General features: G+C 37.2%; 2 protein-coding genes across 3 annotated transcripts in view; both read left to right on the top strand.

Annotated features, from left to right (window-relative positions):
• Positions 1–4,968, top strand: part of miip (migration and invasion inhibitory protein) — a gene marked incomplete at its 5' end in the record, with an annotated part of 11,883 nt that extends 6,915 nt beyond the window's left edge. Inside the window, 8 exons of the mRNA XM_016268320.1 lie at positions 236–423; positions 699–792; positions 906–1,017; positions 1,254–1,330; positions 1,431–1,557; positions 2,201–2,297; positions 3,454–3,585; positions 4,516–4,968. Coding sequence (XP_016123806.1) covers positions 236–423; positions 699–792; positions 906–1,017; positions 1,254–1,330; positions 1,431–1,557; positions 2,201–2,297; positions 3,454–3,585; positions 4,516–4,644 — 956 coding nt within the window. The remainder of the gene's footprint in view (positions 1–235; positions 424–698; positions 793–905; positions 1,018–1,253; positions 1,331–1,430; positions 1,558–2,200; positions 2,298–3,453; positions 3,586–4,515) is intronic.
• A 630-nt stretch (positions 4,969–5,598) lies between these two features.
• Positions 5,599–25,711, top strand: LOC107582474 (uncharacterized). 2 transcript variants are annotated; one of them, XM_016268317.1, is made up of 9 exons: positions 5,599–5,669; positions 7,218–7,248; positions 8,512–8,601; positions 10,476–10,662; positions 16,965–17,098; positions 17,772–17,918; positions 18,406–18,425; positions 19,418–19,625; positions 24,594–25,711. In XM_016268317.1, exons 1-9 carry the CDS (start codon positions 5,619–5,621, stop codon positions 24,812–24,814), a joined length of 1,089 nt encoding a protein of 362 aa, XP_016123803.1. In that variant the 5' UTR covers positions 5,599–5,618; the 3' UTR covers positions 24,815–25,711. The 2 variants fall into 2 exon arrangements, with proteins under 2 accessions (XP_016123803.1, XP_016123805.1); XM_016268319.1 differs by lacking the exon at positions 8,512–8,601.

The raw sequence follows: 25,711 nt of genomic DNA, 5'->3' as shown, positions 1-25,711 counted from the left end.
TATGTATATGTGTGTGTATATATGTGTGTGTGTGTGTGTGTATATATGTGTGTGTGTGTGTGTGTGTATGTAATGATAATTTTATATCAGTTGACTTACTTTTAGATTTTAACCTTATAAATATATGTATCATATATTTGAATAAGTGAATAAGTTGGCACATGAATAAGTTGGCACATGAATAAGTTGGCTCAATATTACTAAATTTGCTGACAAAATGTCTTCGTATCTTCAGATGAACGGCTTCCTGGAGATTGTGAAGTCCCCACACCGGACCCACGTAAAACCAAACCCAACCAAAGTTTAGAACTGAGCACGTACAGCGCACTACTGCAAGACACAGCGAACAGTCGCTGGAAGGGACAGAGCAGATCTGTGAGACTGAAGCTCTCCAAATCTGCACCTCTCCGCTCCTGTGACCAGGTATGTGCACTTGAACATTGATGCATTAAGACGGTTAGTCAACTGATGAAGACTGTTAGTCAACATGGTTCATATTTGCTAGATGGCGCCAGGTAACCAGTATACAGTAGAGAGAGAAAAGTTTACAAATCTAATGGAGAACTTAAGGTTTACATTGATTTCCAAAGAAGTGAAAAAGCACCCACGTAGAAAGAAATCCCCATCTGCTACGGCTGTAGTGTTTTCATTTCGAGAGTATCAGATGTGTTTTTTTTTTCCTTTTCTTGGGACTACAGAGAGAGACTGACAGCTCAACGACTGCTGGGCTGGAGATGGATACTATATCAGAGCGAAACATACGGCCTTTACTGGGCTATGATTGGATAGCAGGTGGGCTGAATGGAAGCTTTTTCCCGTTTTAATTTGCAGAGATGGAATGCACCACAGTTTCCATGCAGGTGCTGTTTGGAAACCATAAAGGTTACAGTTTGATTTATTTTTAGGCCTAGTGGACGCTGAAAGCTCTCTTGAAGATCGTTCGGAGCAGTTCTTTAGCGATCTCAGCGGATTCCGTCTGGCCAATCGAGACGAGTGCGTCCACAGCTTGTTATCAGGGTCGGTCTCTTTCTATGGCACTTGTTTCACAATGAAACCTAGTTGATAATGAGTTCTTCTACAAAGCACTGAAGGTTACCTTCATCCTTCCTTTTGATGTCTCTTAACCGTGGTAAAATCGCTGTAACACATTGGTGTCTGTTGCTTTATATCTCACAAATCATACGCTTAATCCTGCAAGCTCACAAGATGTCAAAAGATGTTTTGATCATGCAAATGTTATTTATTCCCCACAGATTTCCATCTGTTGCTGATCTTGCATCTTCCTCATTTGACAGTGACGAGCCGCAGCCACATACAGACACACATCAGTGTAAGAGATCTGCTGATTTGGGTTTGCATGACATCGCTTTGTCATGCTTTTTTACATCATGATAATTCTCTTCATTTTCCCTTTGGCCCTTGGTCCACAGGCACATTCTGCTTCAGAATAAACAGTCGACTGTTTGCAGTTCCGCTGAACGCACAAGCCGCCTGTCCAGTGTGCAAGATGCCCAAATCTGAACACCCTCATACTGAAAGAGAGCCTGCTTTAATCAGGTTCATATGTCAAAGTGCCCGTTTATTCATATGTTACCTGTAATAAGTTTGGTGGAGAGAAATTAATACTTTTATTCAGCAAGGATGCATTAAATTGATCAAAAGTGACACTAAAGACATTTATAATGTTACAAAAGTTTTCTATTTTTCAAATAAATGCTGTTCTTTTGAATCTTATAGTCATCAAAGCACCCTGATAAAAAGTATTGAGCAGCTGTTTTCAACATGAAACATAAACGTTTCTTGAGCAGCGAATCAGCATATTAGAATGATTCCGGAAAATTCAGCTTTGCAACACAGAAATAAATTACATTTTAAAATAGATTCAAATAAAAAATGACAATTGTAATAATATTTCACAATATCACCGATTCTCTATATCATTCTGGTATTCATGTAGTTTTTCATTTTAAACAAAATGTTCATTTTAGTTATTCTAAATATACCAAGTAGTTGAATACATTTTAGATTCAGACAATTATGTGCCATGCCAGTCCAATATAAAATGGTTCAGAGGATCTAGACATTACAGGTCAGAAAACTGCAGTTTCATTAATATCTTAGCTCGGTTTAGTTTATTTTATTTGGTGTGTGATTGAGTGACCGTTTGAGTATCTGTATGATCTCTATGCATTTGTTTCAGGGTCAGTATTCCTCGCTCAACTCTGCTGCCAGTGTACAAATACAAAGCCCATCGCCGCAGCAGTTTTGACCCCTCTGACAGCCTGGGTTTGCCCTCGGTGAGTTTCATATAGTCAAATCAGCATTAACGTTGAATTCTCGAGTGATAGACTGAAGTATCTATAGACCTGACCGATTAATCTGGTGATATTTAGCCTTTGAGATTATCGGCATTGACTAATAATGTGCGTGACAGCTTTGTTAAAGGATATGTAAATGTCAAAGAAAACATCTTGGAGCGCTACTTGCTGAAAGAACCTCCGTTTAATAGTCCCAGAAGGTGCTCTTTGGTAGGGTTCAAAATTATATCTATAGAAACTACTGATCCAAGACACTTCTTCCAGTTCCAAAATGTTAAAAAGCCTTTATTCAAACATGGCTCACTCTAGAAACATTAAAAATGACCAGAACACTGCACACTGATGCATTTCGGCCATCCAGCCTTCCTCAGAATGTGTTAAGTACAAAATTAATCACAGGTGTAGATATAATCAGTTGCTCAGTAGAAATGGGAGAAACCAAAATACTCATTACAGGGGGGACCAATAGTATCATTAACAATTTCAAAGTATAATCACATATACAAAAAAATATATATATATATCTTGATAATAATAATAATAATCGTACTGATAATCATTTCACAAATATGGAGTTAATTCCTCATTCAAACCAGGAAAAATGGTGGCTTTTAGCTGAAAAATTCAAAATTCTTAAAATAATACTTTAAGAATTATTGGTTTGGAAATTGTGACTGGATCAATTAGAAAGGGTGATAGATTACAAAGGGAAGCCTTTTGGATTTTTCAGCTAAAAGCTACCAATGTTCCTGGTTTGAATGAGGAATTAGATTTTGAAACTTAGAAATTGTTAATGATACTATTGGTCCCCCCTGTAATGAGTATTTTGGTTTCTCCCATTTCTACTGAGCAACTGATTATATCTACACCTGTGACTAATTTTGTACTTAACACATTCTGAGGAAGGCTGGATGGCCGAAATGCATCAGTGTGCGGTGTACTGGTCATTTTTAATGTTTCTAGAGTGAGCCGTGTTCGAATAAAGGCTTTTTAACATTTTGGAACTGGAAGAAGTGCCTTGGATCCGTAGTTTCTATGGATATGTAAATGTGTTTGAATATTTTTGTACATAATAGACCTTTAACCATTAGTTTTCTTGATAAATGTGATTCTCTGTGAAATATGAATTTTGCAGCACTGTTTGTCCGGATGGTCCAATCCCACCCTGAACTCTGGCTCTCAGATGAGCAGTCTGGATCTGCGGGGCTCCATGGCAAAACCAGCGCCTACGGGAGGGTCAGCCTCATCCTGGATTGACAATGAACTGGTGAGACATTATAGGGGAGCACAGTCCAGGTGTTTAACTGTTGCCCATTGCCCCTTCTACATATTTATAGTTTTTTAAAATGTAATTTCAGTATCATGTCATATGAGTTTATAATATGTATTTTCTTACTGTTGATATCTGTTTCAATGAACCTGCTTTAAATCAGGCGTCAGGGTGTTTTCCTGTTTCAGGCACCATGCGTATCAGATAATCTGAAAATATAGTTTCCCAGAAAACCCTTAACAAACAAACAAAAACATGCAATCTTATTTGTTTTCTTTTGAAAACCCAACAACTGAAATGAAAACCCTGTGAAACCTCTTTCTGAAAATCCTCTGATTCATCTTTGTGTTCTCATCTATGCACACTTGGCTTGCTGCACGTTTAGTTAGTTGCCCAACATTTCTAAGGGTTTGATTTTTGATTAGTAAGTGCTGCTGCGATTAGATCCTGCCTCATAACCTCCTTGCTCTACTGACAGATAAACCGACAAAGTGAAAGAGAGGGTTTAAATACACCAAACGGGTGATGAACAAGATACGGGTGGAACACACGAGGAATAAACCGTGACCTAGCAGACAAACAAACGAATAATCAGAAACTACCACAACTACAGGGAATGAACTAAACGGAGTAAACAAGGACCAAAAAGGGAACAGAAATGATTTCTGAAATCTTTTGGAAAAAACAGAAAGTAGACCCGAGACGTTTATCTTTCACCTTCATGGAAATTGTGTCAAATCTGTAATGTCCGTTTCATTGCAGTCTTCTAATATTACACAGGCTAGTGTAGTGTAGAAGAAAATCAAGGAAAGGCCTGGAAGCAATTCATTTGTAGATTAGAAGTAACATTTGTGTCATTCATATGTTTGTGGCTGTTCATCTCGGTTATATTCAATAAAATATATATATATATATATATTTTTTTAGGATTCATCCTTGCCCAATGCATCAAGACATCGCCATTCTGACCAGCTTCAAAATGTGGTTCGTTTTCCACGGTATCGCTTTCAGCATTCAGATCCAAAGAGGCCACAACTCCACGACGCTCTTGAGTGATTGCAGAAGTTTTGTTCAAAATAGATTTACAGAATTTTCTGGATTTACTGAAATGAATACTTAAGTACACGTTGTTTTTCTGTTTGTGTAATAATGGAGCACATTAATCATTTTGTGTGAATTGTTGGCTTCTGACCAATGGTAGTGTTTGCTTGTTTTGTGAGCTTTTTAAAAAAAATTATTATTAAATACAATTAATACACACACACACTGTCTCCAATGTCTGTCAAAACATTTGTCACATCGATGAATGTATGAACGAGGCAATGGCAAATAAAAGTATAGTTACAGTAATTAATTATAATAATAAATAAAAACAGTAATGTCCTGAAGTGAGGCAAAAAAAATGTATTTTGTGAGCTTTAACATGAAATGTGAAATTTCATAAAAAAAATTAATCAAATTGAATATAAACTGCAACTATTTCATCGATCTTAAAAAAGAAAAGAAAGCATCATCTGGCTTTAACAGTGAGTTTTAATGTTAACTGAACAATAAAACATTAATGCAAGTGCTTAATGTGAAGCTATAAACAATTCTATGCACTGGTTGTTGCACATTCAAATGTTACATTATTTCACTTCATATTTTACTCAAGTGCATGTTTTAATGTTTTCTATGCGCACATGCTTAAATGTCTTTATTTACACTTTACTAAATGTAGCTAATATGCAGTAGTTCACTACACGTTGAATTTAACACACTGATTTAATGCTTTTAAATGTGTGAAGGTAAGGAAAGCACATAACGAAAGCTTTAAATGTGGTTTTTCTGTATGTTGATCAGTTATAGCGGAGTTAATTTTTTTGACACTAATTTTGTATGTTCTTCAAGCAATAAATAAAAGACGATTTTTGACACTTCCCCACTGGTGTATTCTCATTGGTCTGGTCTTCCCACGCGCTCAAATATAAAGGCACTAAACTGAATGACACATTTACTGCAGCGCTGAGCATCTGCATCTGCTGTTAATCATGACACCATCTACCTCAACAAGAAGCACTTTTATTTTGCTGTTTTATCTGGTGAGTGTGGATTTTATTTCTATTTTTTCATTCATATTCATTTATCACGGATGTGACTTTTATTATGATCGGTTTAGAATTAATTACAACTCCGTTCGTGTCTCAATAATACCAAGTGAGCTTCAAAATAAAGGTTCCAAATCAGCACCAAAAAAAAAATAACTCCAAAAACCGTTTCAAGGTTAAATAGTTCTTGCTAAGGAGAGGGAGAACGTGTTCCAAAGAAAGCCAGCTCTCACTAGGTTTTGAGAAAATGTAGTGCAATTTTTGTAGTGCTTGATGATATGAAATAATTAGGTTTCCATGAATATCAGTTCCATTTCTGACATAATCAATATATAAATGCTATTTAATAACAGTCAGTATAATGTAAGCGTTTCAAGGCACTGAATGGAAAAAGCTCCTTCTGGCTTTCGGCACACTGACCCTTTTGAGAGGCTTTAGCCTAATCTGATCACTTCAGAATTTAGTCACCAAAGAATTTCCAGTTTAGTAAGAGAACAGCAAAGCATGTCAATTACTAGTAATCGTCTGCATTCATTTCTTCCCACAGTTGTGGTAGTTTAACCACAACATGACCAAATTAAGCTAACCAATCTATAAAAAGATCTCTCCAAACAGATCTGTTGAGGTGAGCCCTGCCAGTTTGGGCATTCAGATTGATACGCAGGGATCCCCCATTCAGAATTAACCCACCCACTTACAACCTTGTCACTTAGTAACCTGGCTTATTTTTCACAACTTGTTTCCCTGTACATTTTGTGTGGTTTTCTGTGTAGTGACCAGGTCATTAGAAGCAAACTTGATAAGAATTTTTCTGTGGGTGTTTTTCGCTTTGAGAAATTTCCATTTTGTGACCTGTCCCTTATCTGTTTGTTCTCCGGCACAAAAACTGATTACGTGCATACGTGAATTTGTCAATCCTCCTGTTGTGCAACTAAGCAATGCAATGAAAACATCCAGATTGTCCTTCAGCTGCATTTTTTCCTTGACCTTTGCTGACACCAACAGAATAGTAGCTGTACTCTGGGTTACCCAGAACGCCTGTTTGTGATTACGTCAATCTTTAAATCACTTGCTTTGATCTGATGATAGATTACAGCTTTAAAACACTCTAGTTAAAAGCAGCTGCAATGAAGGTTGTCTAACAGGTTGACTAACCTCCAAAACAAACATTTCTTAATAATAGATCTTGCCATTAAATGTCACTTTAAATGCACACCCTTTAAGTTAATGCACTTATCTCCATATCTTCAGTGTGTCACAAGTTCATGTTCATTCTGGGTCAGAAGAACTATGATGTTGCCTACTTGTTTTCGAACTGATTATGCAAACTGAAAACTGATCAAAACGTAGCGCTGAAACAACCTTTGGTTGATTCCTTCCCAAGAGAATAAAATGAGCCAGAGGTCTCCGATTCAGACCAGTTATGCAGTTACAACAACTGTCTTTCCAAAGAAAGTGCTTCTTTTTATTTAGGTTTTCACTTCTCTTAGATTCGAAAATGGCATTCTGACAAAAATTTTCACTGTTGTTTTCCTTTCACAGTTTTTTACATTTCTACAGGTCAACGTTATTGGTAAGTTTATACCACTTCCATTTCTTTCGTGTCACTTACCTTATTTCTGAAATACAAGCCACGGTCCGCCTACTTCAGTAGTATTCTGTGCAATAACCATTATGACATCTGTTAGCAACTAGCGAAATTCTCTGAATGATGCCAATGGAATTTAAACAGCTAGATCTTATGTTTATTTATTTATTTGATCAAACTTGGACCAATTTTAAGTCTAAAAATGGCTTATATACTCTTAAAAATAAAGGGTCCAAAAGGGAAACCTTCTAGTGAACAGTTCTTAAAAGAACCATTTAGTTTTTTCTTAGTGTGAAGAACATTTTTAATAATCTAAAGAATCTTTTTCCAATTTAAAGAACCTGAAAAATGTTCCACGGATGTTAAAAGTTACTCATGGAACCATCAATGCCAGTAAAGATCTTTAAGACTATATATGAACAATCTTTTCACAAGGAACGCATAATAATAGCTGAACCTCATGTTTTAACCCAACGTGATTATGAATTGTAGACTGACTAGTCTCACCACTTCATAACCATTAACTTATGTGTAATTTCGAAAGAAAATTACTCTCAAATCTACACATTAAGCATGACCCAGTGTGCCTTTTAGTAATAACTGTGGATAGTTCCTCAACCTTCCATTTAGTTCTATGCAACTTTGTATTGCATCACTCTCATACTACAGTTACTGGTGCATCTGGATGCAAGCATCACTAGACAAATGATACCTTAAAGTACCTTAGAGGTGAAGAGGTGAACTCTTATATCTACCTAGCAACCATTCCAAAAACTTTAGCAAACCATCTGGAACAGTTGTGGTGAGTTGTGCAAAACTCATACTTGAGTGAACCTGAAAAACCATGCTGCCGGTCCATGTGTAGATTTAAAGTGACAGATGAGTTGGTTAAAAATAGTCAGTCTGTCCCTTTTAGAACCTAACTGGCATTTACAAACAGCACTTCATGTACTCCTGTCCCTTACTGACCAAATTATTGCACCCTTTGTTAGATTAAAGCTTTGATTTGTGCAAATTGACTATAGGGAGTTTTTTACTCAGCTTTTATCTAAACGATTTTCCCTCAAGTTTCAAAATGTCTGTAATTTGTGTATGAGTGTGTACTTAGAAATCAGATGCCAGTCACTTCAAAACTCTTGTAATCATGCTGTATGTACTTTTACTCTTGCTAAGCTAGAGTTGTGAGTATCAGATGAAGATATGAAATTACTTTTGATGTCTGTTGTTTGCATTCTGTTTCACATGTAGGTTATAACGGTCAGAAGTGTAACAGTAATTTTTACGAGAAGCCCAGTCAGAGAATCCTAAGATGTGAACGCTGCAATCAAGAGTGTTCTGGTTAGTAGTAGCACAACATTTCCCAGCATTTGAATGCTAGTGAGCTTCGAAAATGACACAGGATTGTTTTGAATCCTGAATGAATGCTTTCCTTATTACTTACTTAAGAAGCATTCCTGGTCTTACTGTGTGTGATGCATCAGTGCACATTAATACATAGAAAGAAAGTTTGTCTTCATTATTTTTCAGCAAATCGCCTCTGAAACAAGGTTATTTTTTCAGCTGATGTCACTGAGGATTTTTTTGGGGAGGGATATGTGGGAATGCCCACATTTCATCATTCAATTTATTTGCACTGGATAAAATCAACCCAGTTTCTCATAATTGAATATCCCTTTTCACTCATGAAAAGTCATGTAAAACATGCAAATACGTCTCGCACTGCATCCTCTAGTGGACACTATGGGGAATGAAATACCCACTATGCCATGCCTCGGTGCATTGCCTGTCCACTTGGTGAGCGAGCACCAAAAATACTGGCAAACATGCACCAATTTAAAAAGAGGGGCACGCCAATAATGCCCGGACAGCTAATATTTAAGGAGGGACGTTCAATTCAGCCAAGTTGGGAACACAACTGTCCTCAAACAGCTATGTTCCTAAAGGCTCCATAGTGCTTTCACACACGCCGAACAAACAAATGGCTCCTCAAGACAAAGAAGGTTGATGACGTGCATTGCAGGCGCCCTCTTATGCTTCTGGGTGTGCCGCTAATGATGTCACAGGCTGCATGGTCCAATGGATTTGGAGTGTTTTCACACGTGCTTCAGACACCGGTCATGCTGATGGCATTCCCCATAGTGTCCACTAGGACGCGGTGCGAGTTCCCTTGAAGGCGAACTAATGAATCTTGCGCAACAAGGCTGGGAATGTGTATTAAAAAGTAAATGGAGTCTATTTCGTGTTGACTTCTTAGTGGTCGTTCACACAGGACATGATTTTTCGTTTCACTGTGCTCCTTTTCCATTGTTTTTCCATGCAAAAGTGCACTAGATGGACATGACCGTTGCATTTATGTCTCGCGGCATTCAAAAAAAAAAAAGCTGGATAAATTAAATGTTCAACTTTTAAAAAGTCCCCCTTTAGACCTTGCATTTAAATAGGTAAATCATTTTTCCATTCCATTGCCATACTTCTCCATTGTTTTTCTATGTAAACACACTAGAATGGACACGTTTGAATATTGCTTTTGTGTCTTTTCCAAGTATTTTATTTTCCATTCCATTGCTCGTGTCTCAGGTTTCCAACACAAAACACTTTCTCTCTGAATGTCCCCTAACTAAAGACATGCTTTAGGGGCCATTCACACAGAACCAGTTTTTCTTTTGTCAAGAGACATGATTCTAAAAAGTGAACTTTTCATTTTGAATTTGAGTGCTGCATGTTTAGAGCACTGTGCTTTGCGAGAGATGCTGCAAAAGACTTAAGACGTGAACGCAACGGTCAAACACATCTATCTACGAAGCATGCTTACAATAGAAAAGCTATGGAAGCAGAATAAAAAAAATAAAGGTAATTGCAACTTTTTCTCTCACAATTTTAAGATTATATCTCACAATTAGGATTTTTTTTTTACTTGAAAAAGATGTGAGATATCAACTCAGAATTGTGAGATAAAAAGCCGCAATTACCTTTTTTAAAAAAATGTATTCCGTGGCAGAAACAGACTTTCATAAAAACCTGTGCTATGCAAAAATGCAATTTTTTCCCCATCTAGCATGTTTATATAGAAAATCTGTGCAGTGGAATGAAAAAATGTGTTCTGTGTGAAGAACCCCTAATCTGGATTAAGTGTAGTGTGAAAAGTACAATTCAAATGTAAATTTTTGTTAATTGATGGCTCTCTATGTCTTTGTGTATTTGGGTGGAAACAGAGGATAAAAATGAGGAGGAAGTTACTCCATGCACTCAGAACAGCAATAGAGTTTGCTTCTGTAAACCAGGTTTTTATTGTACTGGAGGAAAAGATTATGAAACATACTGCCATAAACCATGTGTTCCCTGTGGAAAAGGCACATTCTCCAGCAAACCATCTCTGGAAGACTGCAATCCTCATACAGAGTGAGTAAGATTCATACATATGCTACTGTTTTTAAGTTTGCAATAATACCTTAAAAACATATGGAAACCCATTTTTGCCACGGAATGAAAAGATAAAAAAGGTATTTGAGATTTTTATCTCACAAATCTGTTTTTTAAGAAAAAAAAGTCAGAATTGCGAGATACAAACTGAACTGTAAGACTTAAACTTGGAATTGTGAGATGTAAAGTCAGAATTCTGAGAAAAAGATGAATTGCGCGAGATAAACAGTTCTGAGATTACGTTTCACAATTCCAAGTTTGTATCTTGCAGCTCTGTTTTTTGTTTCTGTCAAGGAATAAAAAATAAGGTTGCAACTTTTTATCTCACAATTCTGACTCTCACAATTCTGTTCATATCTCACAGTTCAGACTTTCTTCTTAGAATTGTAAGTTTTATCTCAATTCTGAGTTTACATCTCACAAATCAGACAAGGCAAATTTTGCATTTATATCTTGCAATTCTGAGTTTATATCTGGCAGTTCTGATGTAACAATAACCCACTAAGGACAATTAGCCCAAAAAGGAGCACAAATAAACAGAACTAAACAATGACATGAACGTGAGCAGACTTAAACTTGACAAAACTCACCACACAGTAGTTACAGGGAACAAAACACAACAATACACAAACCTGATGGACATGGGGAAACACATGGCCATACCCAATGACGAAGTGGAACTAATAAATGTGAACCAATGAAAAGACAGCAGTGATAAAAAAGTAACAATTCAATAAACTCATGAGAAGACACATTAACTAAAGAACAAGGATCGCATCAGGGGGATATGGAAGGCAGATGGGTCAAAAGTCTATAAACGGAATTCATGAAATTCGAATGTGTCAACACGCACTTTGTCCACATTAACACAAGAGATTTTGAACATGTTTTTTTATACGTAGACGCACATTATGGTCATGTTAAGTGCCCCTATTATGCCATTTTTAAGGTTCCTAATATTGTTTTGAGAGTCTCCTACAATAGGTTTACATGAAGAAGCAGAAGAGGACAGCAGTTTGTAAGTTTTTTGTTTTCTATTCTCATTAGATTTTAGCGCGGCTGTCGTTGCTAGGAAAGTGTTTTGATTACTGTGTTTACCGTGGTAAACGCGTGCTCTAGTCACGTTTGTTCTCGTGCATATCGCGTGACTTTCCAGTTTCCAGTAGTAAGGCGTGGCCAAAGCCAGTAAAAGTACTTATTTACCTGTTTGCAAGCACTTGTTAGAAGAAGCAGTCGAGCAGCAGAAGAGGACAGCAGTTTGTAAGTGTTTTGTTTTCTGTCCTCATTAAATGCTGCCTAAAATGCCTGCTAAAAATCTAAGCAAGCTCGGGTAACCACTGCTTAAGAAACCCTCTCTAAATCCAGCACTTTTAGAAATCTACAGACCTGTATCCCTTCTTCCGTTCATTGCAAAGACACTTGAGCGAGTTGTGTTCAACCAACTCTCTATGTTCCTTGCACAGAACAACATCCTGAACAACAACCAATCTGGCTTCAAAAGCGGCCACTCAACTGAAACTGCCCTGCTCTCAGTTACTGAAGCCCTGAGACTGGCAAGAGCAGCTTCCAAGTCCTCAGTACTCATCTTGCTGGATCTGTCTGCTGCTTTTGACACCACCAGATCCTCCTGTCAACCCTCATAAAGATGGGCATCTCAGGAACCGCACTCCAATGGTTCAAGTCTTACCGCTCAGGTAGGTCTTTCAGGGTGTCTTGGAGGGGTGAGGTTTCTAAGTCACAACTTCTTGCTACTGGGGTTCCTCAAGGCTCAGTGCTTGGTCCTCTTCTCTTCTCCATCTACATGTCATCATAAGGATCTGTCATTCAGAAGCATGGCTTTTCTTATCACTGCTATGCTGATGACACTCAACTCTACTTCTCATTCCAATCAGATGATCCGACGGTAGCTGGTCGCATTAGGGCCTTTCGCACCGCGGGAACCTTTTCATAGTACCAGAACTAATTGTGGAACTACCCACTTTTCGGCGTGTTCGCACCGCCGGAACTGGGAGTGATTTTAGTACCGGACTGCCTTTTTCGAGAACCAAATTAGCTCCTACTCCGGAGCAGCGTCTAACCAGCACAACTGGTACTAATCGTGACGTAAGTAGACATTGATTGGCCAAACGCGTATGAAAACGCCCTCACCCGCCATGATTTAAAACGCAGTGTAAACATATTGTAAACATTGTGTCAACTTATTTCACAAGTATGGAGAACAGCGATAGATGGACGGACGCTGAAGTGCAGGCACTTGTAGCAAATGTAGCACTGCCAGTTGTCGTTGGAGAGTTTTAGTTCTTTCCGTTCTTTCAATCGCTTTATGTATACGTCGACTTTCCATGTCCATTACTGTGAAACTCGCGAGACACAACAAAAGCATGTGTGAATGCAACCCTTTAAATTGTACTGGGAAATAGTTCCCACAAAATCGTCCCAGTACTTTAGTACTGTACATTTAGTTCTGGAACTAAAGCGGTGCGAAAGGCCCTATTGCAGCCTGTCTGAGAGACATTTCTAGCTGGATGAAGGACCATCACCGTCAACTCAACCTTGTTGTAGAACTGCTCGTGATCTCAGCCAACCCAGCACTTCATCACAACTTCTCTATACAGCTGGGTTCGTCAACTATAACTCCTTCCAGGACAGCCAGGAACCTTGAAGTTATGATCGATGGTCAGTTAAGCTTCACAGACCATATTTCTGCAACGGCCCGGTCCTGCAGATTTGCCTTATACAACATTAGGAATATTAGACCCTTCCTATCAGAGCAAGCTGCACAACTCCTTGTCCAAGCTCTTGTTCTCTCCAGACTGGACTATTGTAATGCTCTCTTGGCGGGCCTTCCCACATGTACTATCAAGTGGTCTTTAAAGGGATAGTTCACCCAGAAATGAAAATTCTGTCATCATTTACTCACCCTCAAGTAGTTCCAAACCCGTATAAATGTCTTTGTTCTGCCGAACAGAAAGGGAGATATTTTGAAGAAAGTTTGTAACCAAGCTATTTTGGGGCATCATTGACTTCCATAATAAGAGAAAAAAATACTATGGAAGTCAATAGTGCCCCAGAACTGCTCTGTTTCCCACATTCTTCAGAATATCTTCCTTTGTGTTCTGCAGAACAAAGACATTCATACAGGTTTGAAACTACTTGAGGGTGAGTAAATGATGACAGAATTTTCATTTTTGGGTGAACTATCCCTTTAACGAGCTGAAATAAGCTCACGTTACACCTCTCTTCATCAGTTTACACTGGCTACCAGTAGCTGCTTTTGTCAAATTCAAGGTACTGATGTTTGCCTACAAGACAACAACTGGCGCTGCACCAATATACCTAAACTCACTAGTTCAAACTTATGCGCCCTCCTGAAGCTTGCGTTCTGCAAGTGAACGACGCCTTGTTGTGCCATCCCAAAGAGGCACAAAATCACTATCACAGACCTTTTCCTGGACTGTGCCCAGCTGGTGGAATGACCTGCCTATCTCAATTTGAAAAGGTGAGTCTTTGGCCATTTTCAAAAAATGTCTAGATGCATCTTTTTTGCCAGCACCTGACAAACTAATACTAGCACTTACCTATTCTGTTCTATTCTATTCTATTCCATTCTATAAAAAAAAACCTAGCTATGTGTACTGTGCTAGACTAACTGAGACTTGTCACGGCACTTGTATACTGTTGCTCTCTCGTTCGTCTGATTGCTTCTATTGTTCTCCTCATTTGTAAGTCGCTTTGGATAAAAGCGTCTGCTAAATGATTAAATGTAAATGTATATGCAGGCAATGTCAAAAAACGCTTTAGTTTTCTCAAAATATGCATTTAATATCACCTCATTTTCCAACGACTCTCAAACGAGTTGTTCAAAGCAGTTCTAGTATTCAGTCTCTCTAAACCCCTCCTTTCCATGAGCCTACTCTTCTCTGATTGGTCAGATGGCCCAGTCTGTTGTGATTGGTCTACCACGCAAAGAGCGTGTCGGAAACGATAAGCCCATTGCCATAATTCCGTATTTTGAACGCTCAATAAAAAATATAAACATCTATTATCATTTTATCATACTTACAGGTTGTGATTCAGTGGAGCCAGCTGATCCTGGGTACCGAGCTCACCTTTGAAGAGCAAGCATTTTGTGAATCCTGCTTTGAACCCCCCGAGATTAGAGAAGCAGTCATCAGTAAAATGACGGGAACACAAAAAAAGATTGGGCTTGTACTGCTGTGGTACAGTGGAAAAAATGAGTTTTAACCACTGATTTTTTGCAGCTTCATCTTCCGGAAGTGAAAATAATTGTTCACGGCATGGACGGCCAATGTAGAACATACAGTAGGCGAGCATTATGCAAATGTGTTATCTTGTGATGTGCAGCTGTTACGGAAGTGGGATTCGAATTACTGATAACTCGTTTAGGCTGTTCAGAGTCGATTCTTTCTTTTGGGAGAAAATAACTTTATTTATTGTGCACTTTCGGCTTTACAACTTTGCAGGTCATTTACATTCACATACAGCTACATTACACTGCATGAAAGGCTATATTCGAAATGGCATAATAGGGGCACTTTAAGTCATCAGTTTTTACCATGTTTCTTTAGTACGTATAAAGATGCCCAGTTTTATCGTGTTAAGATAAATTTCAACGTGTCTCTCAATGTGGGCACATTCTGGCCATGTTCGAACGTGTAATACTTTTTAAAGCAAATTTTCCTAGGGATTCACCCACATATTAATCCTTTCTTTAGTTTATTGCGGCATTGCTTTACTGATATCTACTGTGATAGGATAAATTAATGAATGTAACAATTTAAATGAGACGTTTCTAACTGAGAAAGATCATTGATCGGTGCTTGGCATGTTTCTTGCTAAGAAAACCAACATGTTCACCTTCTCTGGTTTAAGCAGTGGTCTTTTACTTTCCTTTTAAATTTCGCTTGAAAACCAAATCCTCTGTCCACAATCGTTTCCTCAGTATTTGCGTCATTTTTGGCACGCTCACACTCGTGCACGTGCAGACACGGCGAGTATAAACTAGGCTATACACCTGAAGCATATTTAATACCAGTGTATCATTACAAAATCCTTCATGAATAAACATGACAACTGATGTTTGTCTATGTATATACCAACGTATCATCATGTCACATATGCAAATATAGTCTCAAATACAGCAGTTGCATTGGCTGCTGTAAATGTTTCCATGCAAACATTGACAAACAGTGCGTGTTGACACAGTCAAATTTCACGTGTTCCATTCAAAGACTTTTGGCCCTGTCCACTTTCCATAGGACAAAAAGGAATTACACTACAAGGAACCAGGAAACATGACTAACATAACTAAATTACAAAATAAGAGACATGAATGTAAACCAAACCAAAATAGACATGGCATCTGCTTTTTTTCTCAGAACTGTTAGAAAAGAGGCACAATTTTGAGATATAAACTCTGAATTGTGAGATCAAAAGTTGCAATTACCTTTTTATCCTGTGATGAAACAAGCTTCCATAAAACTGCATCCAGAAATAATTTCAATAATTTCATAATTTCACAAATAATTTTCAACTTCAGACTTGCATTCAATCCATATAGGGGCCAGAATATCATACAGACTTGGTTGGCTCGTTTGACTTTCAGTAAGATAGCATTGTGGAAACTAATATTTTATGAGGCTTAAATAAATTTTATAAGCATGTTTTGAGTAGCTATGTCATTTACACAATTGGCACTAAGCAGCATTTAACAATTCAGCAGTTTTAAAAAGGGGATGAACATGGCAGAAATTCATTTGAAATTTGAAGCAGCAAGTTTCACACTATTTTTTTTATTCTCACTTATCTTTCTCAGTCTGTTATTCACTTTCTTTATCTCTGACACACATTTTTATCTTTGAGGTTTCTACTAGTCACCTTTTTTTTCCTTTGCCATCTGTGTATGGGAATCAGCACACAGCCACTGTGAAGTGTACAAGCGGCTATAAATTGTTAAATATATGGTAAGAAGATAAGCCCGATCACAATTAAAAGTAAGAAAATATGTCAGAAAGAAGAGCAGTCATATTCAAGTATGCAAATTACAGTGCTATCAGCTCTGATGGTTATTTTGAGTTCTGAACATTCTATATGAGATAGTTCAAGTTAAGGTTGAATTATTTGCAGATCGTTTAGTAGAGGATTCAGAACAAACACTAACCAGAGTATTTGAGGAATATCAAACCCACAAATTACAAACACACAATATTAAGACCAACCTGCTCTTGTCTCATGCATTCTCCCTGTGTACTTTTCCACAGTTGTGCTCGGTTGGGAATGATGATGCTCAAAGAGGGCACAGCGACACAGGACAGAGAGTGTGTGAATGTCACAACAGTGATGCCAACCTCGTCCACTACCACCACTTTCAATAGCACTTCCATCCCCATGACAGGTACTGACAAAAGCCACTGACACTGTAAAAGACACTGTATTCACTGTTGGGAGGTGTTGTCTGTATATACCTTTTTGGAAATCAATGTATAAAAAATATTTGAAACTTAAAGTGAGGAAAATAGTAACCAGATTTATATAACTAAATAACTAAAATAAAAATTAATAAAAACTATTTAGATATAAAAAAAACACAAACTACTAAAAATGACAAAACATACAACAGAATTAGTAAATCAAAAAGAAAAGGGAAAATATAAAAATAAAAACTGATTCAAATTATTAATGACTGTAATATTATCCTAGTATAAACTATAATATCTAAATTATGCTAAAATAACACTGATAAAGGACAACATTTTGCAAAAAGAAAATTAAGCCTATTGTAGAAATATCAGGATTTTTGTAGCATTGTTTTAATGACAATCAAGCACAATTGTCATTACCGTAATGCATATATGTGTGTGTGTGTGTGTGTAAATAAATAAAAATTTAAAACTCAAAATTATAGTATTTATAATATGGTAGTGTATTTGTGTGGTTTATAAATTATGCTGATTTAAATAATAAATAATATAATAAACAAATAAAAAGTATTCTGTTACATTAACTGTTAGAAAACTGAGGCAGCACATTGAGTAAAAATGACATTGTTTTTTTTTTGTCGTCACCAGGGGTCACTGAACAACTCGTAGACACGGCAGAAGAAATCCAGTCCCATTGGTTGCTGCTATTAATCTTAATGTTGATAATCTTGTTCATGGCTGGATTCTGTATTCTGATGAAAGACGTGGCAAAGAAAACCCTTTTTAAATGGTTTGGTATGATATAAAGACTAAATGCAGTGGATCTTTTGAATACTTCAGAATTGAATAGGGCTAGAAATGAACACAAATAACACAACTCTGCAATGATGCTGTATTTGTCAGCAGTAATTGTTTTTGTATTTTTCAAAAACGAAATCTAAACCCAAGAAACTCCTTTTGGAACCACAGCATTGTATTGTCATGTCTAAAGTGCCGTGTAGTGGCTATAAGTGGCCTGGAATCCACCCAGATCACTTCTTACAGTAAAGCGCATTGCATTGTCTCTCGCGTGTTTTAATTCCCATAAGGTCAGATTCAACATAAACATTCATGGTGTTTCAGAATGACACGCATTTAACACATCCATAACAGCCTGAGAAACCACAGAACGCCTAAGCACGCAACAAATAGTTCACACAATCACTGTTGCACCCAAACAGTTGAGCTGCTCGCACTGTCTGACAAATGCAGCCTATTGACTTATTTCTTGTTTTCATTTTAGGTTTTATAAACAGACAACATGTAAGTACCTTTGTGTGATTGCATGTCAAAATAAATGAAACTAACATGTTTTTGTTCATATAGCTGAATGTTTAAAGGAATAGTTCACACAAAAATGAAAATTTGCTGGAAATGTACTCACCCTCAGGCCATCAAAGAAGTAGGTGAGTTTGTTTCTTCATCAGTACAGATTTGGAGAAATTAACATTCCATCACTTGCTCGGCAATGGATCCTCTGCAGTGAATGGGTGCCGTCAGAATGAGAGTCCAAACAGCTGATAAAAACATCACAATAATGCACAAGTAATCCACACCACTCCAGTCCATCAATTAATGTCTTGTGAAGCCAAAAGCTGTGTGTTTTAAAGGAACAAATCCATCATTAAGGCATTTTATCTCCTTAAGACACTTCTGGCCAAAACACCAGTCCATAAGTCCTTAATCAATAATAATGAGTGAAAATGTTAAAAGATCCATTCAGTGAAAAAGTTCATCCCCTGTGTCTCTCACATCAAAATCCACCAATATTTGAACTGTTTTGGACTGTTTTTGCTTGTAAACTGTGCTTGATCTGTGCAGATTTCTCTCCTGATTCAGACTTATTCATTGAAGAAAGTGTTATTATGGATAGAGGACTCGTATTTCATCCGGAAGCAATGGTTTGAAGTCGAAAGCTTCTTGATGGATTTGTTTCTTTCAAACACACAGCTTTTGGCTGTACAAGACATTAACTGATGGACTGGAGTGGTGGGGATTACTTGTGGATTATTGTGATGTTTTTATCAGCTGTTTGGACTCTCATTCTGACGGCACCCATTCACTGCAGAGCATCCATTGCTGAGCAAATGATGGAATTTTAATTTCTCCAAATCTGTTCCGACGAAGAAACAAACTCGTTTACATCTTGGATGGCCTGAGGGAGAGTAATTCTCCAGCAAATTTCTATTTTTTTAGGTGAACTACTCCTTTAAAATAATCAGGACACCTTTCATTTTGTTTTATGGTCCCTGTAGGAAGATTATCAACCCTGGAGTCAAACTGCAGCTGACAATAAAATTTTGTCCAATTCCCAATCCCACACCTTGAAGACCAAAATACCAGTTTGCAGTGGTGGCAGAGAGGTCAAAGGTCATAGTACGGGGCCGATGCCCCAATCTGGGACTGTGCAGCAGGTCACAATGGAGCACAATGGGAAGGGTGAGAACGTCAGCAATACTGTTGGTGAGTCCTGTAACTGTCTCTATGTTGAATTTGCATTGCATTTGAATTTGAACTTACTGTAATAATAATCTTCGTCGAAGATTTAAAGGATTAAAAAGTCTGTCATGATTAAGCACACAAATGGGTCTGTACGACTTGTGTACTATATTTCAAGTGTTCTTAAACCATAAAAAAATTTTTTTAGTCCTGTTTCCTTCTAATATAGCTCTTGAATTTAATTTTAGTTTCTCACTCAGATCTGTTGTATGACTTCTGCATTATAGTTCATAAATCATATGGACACTGCAGAAAGTACTGCTTTTTCTCAGTATTTTGTCTGGTTTTCTAGCACAGCACATTCTTAAATGAAGATACATTTACTTGACGTAAAAAAAAAAATTTATCAAAAGGAAGTGTGTACATACTTAAATGGGACATCGGATGCCAATTTTCCACAAGTTGGTATGATTCTGTAAGGTCTTGATGAAATGTCTGCAACATACTTTGGTTAAAATTCCTCAGTGGTCATGTAAAACAACACCCTTTTTACCTTGTCAAAACCAGCTCTGTTCACAGCGACCCGTTTCAGTGCATGTCTTTTTAAATGATAATGAGCTACTGCTCATTACTATAGGTGCGTCCCAATTCGCATACTTAACTACGATTTGTAGTATAAATAGTGCGAGTAGTGCGTTCACACTGAAAATTCCAAAAAGAAGTGCACTTTAAATACCCGGATGATGCACTTAAATAACCGAGAAAACAAAGTGTGGAATGTTGGACACTTCGTGCACTCAACTGTCACAACTTTAATTACGTAGCGAAGGGGTTAGGGGCTATCAGACTCCGATTATGAATGACAAAATAACCTTATATAATTCATAGTCTACATGGTTGAGTACATAGTGTTTAAGTGCATAGTGTATAGTACGTCATCTGGGACACAGCTTATCAAAAACAAAACTAATTCACTGCGTCCTCAGTGGCTCTGATGTCGGGAGAAAATGAAGACTTGTATTTTCAATTTTACGTCCAACTACAAAACGCCTGCATTGCTTACAAGACATGTCGCTGCAGTTGCTTGAGCGTGGAAAAAATGGCGGTCAGCGTACAACTGGCTGAGGGCAGAAATATGCTAATACGGGACAGTCCGCCAGCAGTCGTGGGCGGGTCCTGAGCAGTATGACGTCATACAGCTCAGAAGCGGCTTGAAAATTGAGACTCTTTGGTTTTTTGGGGATTAAAAAAAAGGAGTGAATGGATTTTTATCATTGTAAGGTGGTTGTGTCCACACACGGCTAAGACCAGTGTTCATTTTGACAGGCATTTTTGATTAGGTCTTAGTCTTTATCTTAAGATGAAAATGCTTAATAGTCTTAGCCACATTTTAGTCATTTGAGTCTTCCATAGTTTTAGTCAACGAAAAGTCATTGCATTTTTGTCAACTTTTAGTCATTACTTTTAGTCAAACTGCAGTTACCAACATTTATTTTGGTAGCTATTTTATATGTAGTCTTCAAACAAAAATAGTCATTAATTCTTCTCTCTTTAGACCAGTGATCCTCAAATCTGGCTCGCGAGATCCACTTTCCTGCAGAGTTTAGCTCTACCCTAATCAAACACACCTGAGTTTGCTAATCAATGTCTTCAGGATCATTAGAAAATCACAGGTAGGTTTGGTTTGATTATAGGGTTGGAGCTAAACTCTGCAGGAAAGTAAACTCTCGCGAGCCAGATTTGAGGATCACTGCTTTAGACCAAATCAGTTAACCTTATGAGAAATTTGAATTAAGGATTGAATTTGGAAAATTTTGGGGTGAACTATCCCTTTAACAGTAGTGAAAAGGGAGCAACTTATAGTCTTCAAACAAAAATAGTCATTAATTCTTCTCTCTTTAGACCAGTGATCCTCAAATCTGGCTCGCGAGATCCACTTTCCTGCAGAGTTTAGCTCTACCCTAATCAAACACACCTGAGTTTGCTAATCAATGTCTTCAGGATCATTAGAAAATCACAGGTAGGTTTGGTTTGATTATAGGGTTGGAGCTTAAACTCTGCAGGAAAGTGGATCTCGCGAGCCAGATTTGAGGATCACTGCTTTAGACCAAATCAGCTAACCTTATGAGAAATTTGAATTAAGGATTGAATTTGGAAAATTTTGGGGTGAACTATCCCTTTAACAGTAGTGAAAAGGGAGCAACTTATCAAAATTATAGCTGTAGGATTGAATTTGGAAAATTTTGGGGTGAACTATCCCTTTAACAGTAGTGAAAAGGGAGCAACTTATCAAAATGTAAGCTGTTCATATATAATATATAATTTTTGAAAAAGAAGCGGAATAAGACAATAAGACAAATACAAAAGAGATACAAATTAAACTCGTTTTTCAGATTCAGTAGGTTTACTTAACACATTTGTTTAACATCTTTTGTTGGTTAACATTAATGACATGGATAGGTACGCTGTCCCTTTAAGACGGAATGCATGCATGGATGACACGCATTCAGTTTTCACCCACCTGTTTACGTTCACTTAATCCATAACCGACTGTATTTACATGAGATACTCACAGGATAGACATTTGGACTGCTTTGTGTGTATTTGAGCACTGAGAACTGATTGCGCGCTGTATATGAGAACTGAAGAAGTGGAGCATGCGTGAGAGAGAGCACTGCTATCAGCGCAATTCCACCTATAACTAACTTTAAGTTAATCGACAACGAATTGTGACTCCCGGGAAAAACGGGACGTCTGGTCACCTTATCCCTACCCCTTCGGGTGCTGAAGCCATTGTTTCAGATCGCTAGTTCGCGTTTTATTAGCCTATCTGTCCACTATTTTGAATGTCCTGCAGTCCTCCAATAACATAGTCCCGTCTCGTCTAGTTAACGAAGACATGGTATAAATTTCGTCATAATTTCATCATCAGATATTAGTTTTAGCTCGTCAATGTCTCGTCTTAGTCACAAAAAAAATGTTCGTTAACGAATATTTTTCGTCGTCGTCTTCGTTGACTAAATTAACACTGGCTAAGACACATTTATAGGCAAACACTATGTAAAAGGGATTTTTGCATCCAATGTCCCCTTTAAAACAGAAAAAATATCTGCCACTGGGGTTAGAAAAATAATGTTTTCACTTTGAATCAAGTTTATCTTAATGGGCCTATTGGAATATATTGTGTCTTGTTTTAAGAAAAACTTCATTTTGATCATTTTGTCACAAAAACAAGACTTAATATCTTAAAATGTTTTGCTTCTCAAGTAAATATATCTTGGTTTAATATTTTTTTTATATTTGCACTGGAAAACACAGCAAAAATACTGAGTAAGAACATCACTTTTTGTCTTTTTTAGGAGGGTGGCAGAATAAAACATTTTAATACAATAAAAATGTTGTACTCATCTACTCAAAAGCTTCTTCTTTTGAGTTTCACTGAAGACCGAAAATGATTCTGTGTCTAATAAGTAAAGGATGATTAGCTGTTTATTTATGGGCAACTATTAATTTACAAGCCAGAAGCATTTAGCAATTCCTTCCAAAGAATATTATAATATCTTAAAATGTTTTGCTTCTCAAGTAAATATATCTTGGTTTAATATTTTTTTTATATTTGCACTGGAAAACACAGCAAAAATACTGAGTAAGAACATCACTTTTTGTCTTTTTTAGGAGGGTGGTTTTTTAGCTGTTTATTTATGGGCAACTATTAATTTACAAGCCAGAAGCATTTAGCAATTCCTTCCAAAGAATATTTATTTTTTGTTAGAACTGGCAAATCACTTTAGCAGGTTGGATCTTGAATGGTTTTTAAATTAATGTGATGTTTGATTAACTTCTTCTGTCGTTTAACTTCGGGAACAGACACACCTCATGTTTCCTCAACACTTAATCACAGAGCATTTTATCTTCAAGTCCACTATTGTCTTTATTCCCATTTTTACTTCCTGTTGTGTGTGTGTGTGTCTTTGCCAAGACTCAGTAGCCTGTAATAATAAAAACGCTCAAGCTATGGCAAACTGAACAAGAATAAAACTTTAATCAACAAGCAATTCCAGTCAGATTTTCACTGCTCCTGTTGGGAGTTGATTCAAAAACGCACAGTATTTTAAGACTTCACAGTTGCATTCCAAAGCTAAGGCCGTTTCAAAAGGTTAAGATCATCATTATGGTGCCTTCTAATGCAACATATATATAAACGAACAGTTTTCTATTTTAATATACAGTTTATTCCTTTGATGGCAGCTTAATTTTTGCTGCTTAATTTTTTTTATGGAAACCATCATTCAAAAGTCTGGGGTGCACAAAAACACAAACATATTAAGCAGCAAAAACATTGATAATGAGAACCATTATTAATAATTGAGCACCAGTAATAATAATAAAAAAAAAGCTCCAAATCAGAATATTAGAATGATTTCTGAAAGAACATGTGAAACTGAAGACTGGAGTATTGATGCTGGAAATTCAGCTTTGGATCACAGGAATAAATTACATTTCAAAATAGAAAACAGTTATTTAAAATTGTAATAATATTTCAGATTATTGCTTTTTTTTTTACTGTATTATTGATCAAATAAATGCAGCCTTGGTGAGCAAAAAAAATAAATAATAATGATTCCATTCAGATTTTGGCCAAAAAGTATGCTGCCTACTTATGCCTACACTCTTAAAAATAAAGGTGCTTCACGATGCCATAGAAGAACCTTTTTGTCTAAATGGTTCCATAAAGAACCTTTAACATCTGAAGAACCTTTCTGTTTCACAAAAGCTTCTTTGTGGCGAAAGAAGGTTCTTCAGATTACAAAAAGGTAAGAAAGAACCTTTGACTGAATGGTTTTTTGTGGAACCCAAAATGGTTCTTCTATGGCATCGCTTGAAGAACCTTTTGAAGCACCTTTATTTTTAAGAGTGTAGGGCTTTAATAGGGGTCAGTTTTGATTTTAAGTAGGCAATCATGTTGACTTCATCATTATTTGTCTATATTAGGGTCCATCTACATCTACTCTCCTGGAATGGTGATTTTGGGCTCCAACTCGAGTGATAAAAAGGAAGAGGCAGGACTTTGCGAAGAAGGCGTTCCCCTCATCAGCAGACCGCAGCAAGAGTCAAATCCACCCTCGCAAGAGGTCAGAATCAGAATAAGCGCACAGGAAGAAGCTGAGGAGGAACTGAGCTTGAGTTTTCCTGTGCCAGCAACTGAAAAGTGAGAACTCGAACATGTGGTTTCTTGCATGAACTTCAGAATGGCGTTCAGGAAGATTCCAGGTTGAATCACAAGGCTGAAAATTCACAAGCTGCCAGATTTCAGATTCCTGGTAAAGCATGGCATCAGCAATGCACAAGTCATGGTTTCAGTTCCAGAGAAACATGCACGCTGACTAAATGTACAGGCTACCTTGATTGCACTGTATGTCAAATACAGAATGCACAGATGTGCCAGATGGAAAACGCTGAGTAATGATTTTAGCTTTTTTGCGCATTAAGAAAAAGATTTATGCTTAATTTAAGTTAGTCAGGTTTTATAAATGCACATGTCTGAATTGCTGCTGCAGCCAAACTGGGACAAAAACAAGCATGAAGACTGTGCACAGGAGGTACAGACAAAAGGGTGAAAAAAACACCCTCAAAGGTGTTAGGAGTTTTCATAGCGTGTGTCCTATAAGATATAGGCAGTATAATTGAAACGCACATGGTGTGTATGAATTGTTTTATTGTTTAAGTGAGTGGTCGAGAACCTAACGACTACATCTATATGTTTCTAAACAGACTTTTGCTCTACCGTGTGGGTGTTTCATATGCATGTCTAAAAAATACCCAACCTCACCTTCGGAAAGAAGTGTCTGATTTGACTGTTGTAGGAGGTCGAGTCGTGACAGACTGCGTTCACCCTGCAACCTTTACAGAACATGATCACAATGACATTTCTAGTGTTGCAGTAGAAGATGTTTCATACATCTCAGTCACATCCTCCATTCCCTTGAGCTTGTGTGTGTGTCATTTTGCTTGTTTTTTTTTTTTAGTTTTTTGTAAATTTGTCAATGAATGTGTTCTGATGCTTTATTAACATGAATTCAATAAAATCCATTTCTTCAACAATTACAGAA

This window comes from Sinocyclocheilus grahami, unplaced genomic scaffold (assembly GCF_001515645.1).
Source record: "Sinocyclocheilus grahami isolate Dianchi unplaced genomic scaffold, SAMN03320097.WGS_v1.1 scaffold44.1, whole genome shotgun sequence".
NCBI classification, from domain to species: domain Eukaryota; kingdom Metazoa; phylum Chordata; class Actinopteri; order Cypriniformes; family Cyprinidae; genus Sinocyclocheilus; species Sinocyclocheilus grahami.
This window is presented reverse-complemented; position numbering and strand designations above follow the sequence as displayed.

Excerpts from the sequence above, each read along its gene's own strand:
- LOC107582474 (XM_016268317.1), top strand. The coding sequence starts at position 5,619 with ATGACACCATCTACCTCAACAAGAAGCACTTTTATTTTGCTGTTTTAT. Across the intron at positions 7,249-8,511 it reads TCTACAGGTCAACGTTATTG|GTTATAACGGTCAGAAGTGT; the intron begins GTAAGTTTATAC and ends TTTCACATGTAG. Across the intron at positions 18,426-19,417 it reads GTTTTATAAACAGACAACAT|GAAGATTATCAACCCTGGAG; the intron begins GTAAGTACCTTT and ends TGGTCCCTGTAG.